The sequence below is a fragment of the Calidris pugnax genome, unplaced genomic scaffold (genome assembly GCF_001431845.1).
Source record: "Calidris pugnax isolate Ruff unplaced genomic scaffold, ASM143184v1 scaffold2366, whole genome shotgun sequence".
Taxonomy (NCBI): domain Eukaryota; kingdom Metazoa; phylum Chordata; class Aves; order Charadriiformes; family Scolopacidae; genus Calidris; species Calidris pugnax.
The window spans coordinates 1-5,341 of record NW_015092562.1 but is presented as its reverse complement, the minus strand read 5'-3'; the positions used below and the strand labels follow the sequence as shown (position 1 = coordinate 5,341).

At 52.5% G+C, this 5,341-nt stretch overlaps 1 protein-coding gene across 1 annotated transcript; it reads right to left on the bottom strand.

Annotated features, from left to right (window-relative positions):
- Window positions 1-429: 429 nt before the first annotated feature.
- Window positions 430-5,058, bottom strand: LOC106900512 (tripartite motif-containing protein 7-like). The gene is made up of 7 exons (XM_014962599.1): window positions 3,447-5,058; window positions 2,877-2,972; window positions 2,403-2,633; window positions 2,210-2,232; window positions 1,827-1,933; window positions 1,481-1,510; window positions 430-1,229 (listed from the first exon to the last, which is right to left on the bottom strand). The coding sequence occupies exons 1-7, from the start codon at window positions 3,864-3,866 to the stop codon at window positions 712-714; spliced, it is 1,425 nt and encodes a 474-aa protein (XP_014818085.1). The 5' UTR covers window positions 3,867-5,058; the 3' UTR covers window positions 430-711.
- Window positions 5,059-5,341: the final 283 nt, after the last annotated feature.

Sequence of the window (5,341 nt, the reverse complement as noted above, 5' to 3'; positions counted from 1 at the left end):
CCCAGGATGGATGGGCAAAGACTGGGATGGTCCAGCCTGGAAAGGAGAAGGATCAAAACGATGCCAGGGCCCAATGGGGTTAGAGAGAGGGCAGAGCCCATTATCAGATCCCTTGCAGTGTCCCTCATTACATGCTCATTAACCCTGTTAATTGGTTAATTACCCACTGACGGTGGGAAAAGAGGGCTCCTGAGGCCATAGGCATCCTCACCCTGCTCTGATCTGCTTGCCCGAAGAGGGATGTCTGGGGACAAGAGGAGGACTTGATGGACCTTCACTGGAACCCCTGGGTCTCATCTCCCTGTGCAGTGGGTTTTGGAGAGGGACCAGGATGACTTTCCCTTCCTCCAGTTCTCTTAAGCAACTTCCAAGGAAAACCCCAGAGGAAATAATAAACCTGAGATAAAAAGCAGACACACAAGGCAGAAATGATCTAGAATTAAACTTTTACTTTTAACTCCCCAACAGGGCAAGTTTGCAGCAACCATGTAACAGCCATGTAGTGATTAAACAGCGATTGAAAGATCAAAATAGAGTTGAAGGCACAGAAATGCTCCCATTTAGCACAGAAGGAAAGGAACCTGAACACCGCTCCCCTTTCCTGTCCCTTTGGTGGGATTGGGACAAAACCCAGCCCCTGGTTTCTTTCCCAAGGGAACTCGAGGTCTTTGGGGGTTGGGTTTTGTTGTTCTTCTTTTTCCCTCCTGTGCCTTAGGGAAGAAGTTTGAGTTGAGCATCTCTTCTTACCATGAGCAACGGGAAGACTCTCTGTCCTTGGAAAGTTGCTGGTGGAAAAGCAAAGATCCGTTCTTTGCTCTCGGCATCAAAAAACACCACCCTCCCTTCCTCATAGTCCAAGCAGATTCGTATCCGCTTGGGGACATGGCGTAGAGTCAAGGGGATGACATAAGGAGAGGTCATAGCCTTGTACCCATCATGGGTATGATATAGAGCCCACACGCCCACATCGGGATTCAGCGAAAACATGTGTTTCCTTGGAACCGACTCCTTGGCCACCCCAATGGCCCATCTGCCTTCTCCGTGGATCTCCACGTCCCAGCGGTGCCACCCCGATGAGAAGCCCCTTGAGCCCAGCACACAGGGATCGAATTTGAACCTCCTCGGGTTGTAGGGCAGGTTCTGCTTATCGAATTCGTACCACACGAGCTTGCAGTCTTGCGAGAGGTAAAGATTGGTGTTGGCCGTCTGCCAGTCCAGCGTCATCTGAGCTGGAGGTGAAGAGAGAGTCAGGCTCATGGCAGCAGATCTGGGGAGAAACAGGGATTTTTCCCTCCCTTCCCATCCCTCTGACCCAGTTGGGACCTCTTCAGGCATCGCCTGGTGGTGGGACCAGGATGGGAGAAGGGGGAAAGGAGGCAGCAGAGCACTATAGGTTAATCTTTGGGGGCAGAAGAGGTTCTTTTCCCATATTTTTTATTTCATATGATGGCTTTCTTGGTCATATTTTTGGTTCACTTACTTGTCAAAGGAACCTCGAGCACCAGGAAATCTAGAGGGAAGAGACAAGATGGAGAAACACAAAGATCAGTTGGTCTGATTGTGGGTTTCTGCAAAAGTCCCGAGAGTCAGGAACAGGCTTGGGGGAAGGTCGAGCAACTTGAGGAGGCAGAGGAGAAGAGGAGGAGGAGGACAGGCAGGGAACATCAGACCAACGCTCGCTGCTCGTTCTCTGTCTCCTTGTGGGATCTTGAAAGAAATAACCCCTCATTCAGCACCCAGGATGCCTTTCTTTCCCCTGGCTTCACTCCATCCCTCCCCACCAAGAAGCACGATGGCATTGCCCTTTCTGGACCTGCCCTTGGTACCTCGGAATTTCTCCTTGATGGCTGCGGATTTTGTGGTGAAATCAGCGAATTTCTTTTCCAGCCGCGGGGAAATCTGGAGTGAGTGGGAGAGCGTTTCCCTCTGGCCCCTGGAAGGGAAGAGGGGATGGATTTACACCTGGTTGGACTTTGCTGCTCCGTGTTTTCTCAGCACTCCCTGCTCCTGCCTCCTGCCAGCCCGTGTCCAAATTCATCATTCATTCAGGAGAGAGAGGCAGAGCCCTCCTTCCAACCCCCCGTGGCCTCGGTCAAGCCCAAGGGCTGTACTGCAGAAGAGCCAACCCGTCCCCAAGTGCTTTCTCCCCGTGTCCTGCCACAGAGCTGCTCTGTGGTGGTGACATGGGGACAGGAGAAGGACCACAGACCTGCTCAAGGTGGTTCCAATGTCCTGGAGGAGAGAGAAGAAGAGACTCAGTGAGATGGAACACCTCCCCTTGGAGTACCGGGGTCCCACTCGAAGGAAGTCCCTCTTGGAGCGGGTTGGGGGAGACAAGCGAGGGCTGGAGACCAAGCTCAAGGTGGGCCTTCCCAGCCAGTTTGGAAAGCCTGGGCTCTCACCTTCAGGAGCTGCCAGTCTGGCTGCTGGTACGTCCTCTCCATCTCCCCAATCAGCGTGCCCAGCCTCGTTGTCTCCTCCAAAAGCCTCTGGAGGATTTCTTCATGGGCTTTCCTTATCTCTGTGTCCAGCTGCTCCAGCTGGGCCAGAAGAGAGGACTCCTGCTTCTCCAGGAACTCGTGCATCTTCCTATATGTCCTCACAATCTCCTGCTTTGCAGCTTCTGTCCTCTCCTGCCAAGGGCAAGCCCAAGTGGAGAAAAAGATGAAGAGAGCAGGAGAAGAGCATCAAGGGTCAAGGGTGGGCCATGCCTTAGTGGGAGCCACCAAGAAGAGGCATTTGGGGAAGATACAAACCCCCTCTCCCTTCCCCACAGCCCTTGAGCATCACCCACCCCTGCGGGAGAGAAGGAGGAGGAGGAGATGTTCCTCCTTTCTTCCCCCACCCTCTGCTCAGGAAAACTGATGGGCACCTACAGTGTGGTCCTTGAGTCTGTCTTCTCTGTCCTTCACGGAAGATTGAAGCTCCTCTTGCTTTGATTTCAGAAGGTGCAGTTGGGTGTGAATTTGTTTCTGAGAGGAAAGAAAGAAAGAAGTCCCCTGTGGAATGGCATCGTGGTCTGGCAGCCTCAGCAGAAGCACCGGGGAACTCTTGGTGGCTCTTGGGGTAAGTGTTGGCTGAGTTTTGGGACCCCCATGACTGTTCCGAGGAAATTAACCTCTTTCTTTACCTTTTCTTTTAGTATTTTGACAAAGACCAAAACTCTTCCAGGGAGCTGTGGGGTGGGAGAAGGGCTGAGGATCTCTTTTTCTCCTTTCCTACTGATCTTTAGCAGAGCTGACCGTGACAAGGGACCCGCACCCCAGAGGACAGAGCCATTGATGGAGTTTTGCAGAGGGATTGTGTTGGGGAGAAATCCTACGCCTCTGTTTCCTACCCTCCCCTAAGGCCCTGCTCGTGGGTGAACCCTGGGGGAGAGGACCCCTTGGTCCCCAAGAGCGTCCTGCTCCTATGTCCACCTCTTCAGCACACTCATAACCCCTCACCTTGCACTCCTGGGCAGCCTCGCCGATGGGAACCACAGAATGGTCACGGTGCACCTTGGACCTGTCACACACCACACAGATAAGCCTTTTGTCATCTTGGCAGAAGAGCTTCAGGGGTTCCTGGTGTTTCTCGCACAAGTTCTCCCCTCCTTCCACCTCTCTGTCTGGTGGCAGGTTCAATCTCTTGGCTGCTTCAATCACGTTGGCCAATTCCCTGTTGGGGCGGAGGATCTTCCGTGACTTCATCTTCCTGCACTGGGGGCAGGAGAAGTTGGTGGTCCATCCTTCCCAGGTCTCAGTGATGCACGACCGGCAAAAGCTGTGCCCACAGTGGATGGACACGGGGTCCTGGAATATTCCCAGGCAGATGGAGCAGCAGGCTTCATCCTGGAGCACTTCCAGAGGTGTCCTGGCTGCCATGAAGAGCGACCGGTGGCAGCTTCAGTCTCCAAGTTGGTTTCGATTTTGAAGAAGCAGGAAGGAGAGAGATTTCCTGGTTCTACCCCATTGGTTACTCTGAGACCCAGCCCCTTCCCAGCAGGGCTTCAGGCCATACATGAACTTATATTGCTCCAGGAAGTAGTGGTTGGACAGCTGAGGAGGATGGGGATTGGAGACGCCCATCCCATTTTCACCCTTTACTGGGGAAGCAGGACATAAGAGATCCAGAATGTTCTTGGAATGCATTGATGATAACTTTCTTCTTCAAATGATTAAGGAGCCAACAAGGAAAGGAGCCGTGCTGGATGTTGTGCTTCCCAACAAGGAGGGGCTGTTGGGGAATGTCAGGTTCAAGGTTACCCTCAGCTGCAGAGACCATGAAATGGTAGAATTCAAGATCCTTACGGCAGCGAGGGCGTGCAGCAAGCTTTCTACCCTGGACTTCAGGAAAGCAGACTTTGGACTCTTGAGGGATATGATTGGCAGGGTAGCATGGGAGAAAGAACTGGAGGGGAGAGGGGCCCAAGAAAGCTGGTTGGTATTCAAGGATCACCTCCTCAAAGCTCAGGAGAGATGCATCCCAAAAAACAAGTCAGGCAAAATAGCCAGAAGGCCTCCATGGATGAACAAGGAACTGCTGAACAAGCTCAAAACCAAAAAGGAGGCCTATAGAGGGTGGAAGCAGGGACGGGTAGAATGGACAGAATACAGAGAAACTGTGTGAACGGCCAGGAACCAGAGCAGGCAAGCGAAAGCCCAGGCAGAACTAAATCTTGCCAGGAACATCAAAAACAGTAAAAAAAGCTTCTATAGATATATCACAGTTAAAGGCAAGACCAGGGAAGCTGTGGGCCCTCTCCAGAAGGAAACGGGAGACCTGGCCACCCAGGAGATAGAGAAGGCTGAGATATGGAACGACTTTTTTGCCTCAGTCTTCACCAGCAAGGGCTCTAAGCACACTGCCCAAGTCACAGAAGGCAAAAACAGGGGCTCTGCAAATGAAGAGCTGCCCACAGTACGAGGAGATCAGGTTCGAGACCTGTTATGGAACCTGAAGGTGCACAAGTCCATGGGACCTGATGAAATCCATCCACGGGTCCTGAGGGAGCTGGCAGATGAAGTTGCTAAGCCACTTTCCATCATATTTGAGAAATCGTGGCAACCTGGCAAAGTTCTCACTGACTGGAAAAAGGGGAACACAACCCCGATACTCAAAGAAGGGAAAAAAGAAGACCCAGGGAACTCTAGGCCAGTCAGTCCCACCTCTGTGCCTGGCAAGGTCATGGAGCAGATCCTCCTGGGATCTCTGCTAAGGCACATGGAAAATAGGGAGGTGATTGGAGACAGCCAACAGGGCTTCACTGAGGAGAAATCGTGCCTGACAACTTTGGTGGCTCTCTACGCTGTTGCCATAGACCTGTTGACCAAGGGCAGAGCAACAGACGTCATCTACC

What these genes read in the sequence shown, in the direction of transcription:
- LOC106900512 (XM_014962599.1), bottom strand. Translation starts at nt 3,866, where the DNA reads ATGGCAGCCAGGACACCTCTGGAAGTGCTCCAGGATGAAGCCTGCTGC. An exon ending in AGGCTGCCCAGGAGTGCAAG is followed by an intron (nt 2,973 to 3,446) that starts GTGAGGGGTTAT and finishes CTTTCCTCTCAG; the next exon opens with AAACAAATTCACACCCAACT. An exon ending in ATTGGAACCACCTTGAGCAG is followed by an intron (nt 1,934 to 2,209) that starts GTCTGTGGTCCT and finishes CTTCCCTTCCAG; the next exon opens with GGGCCAGAGGGAAACGCTCT.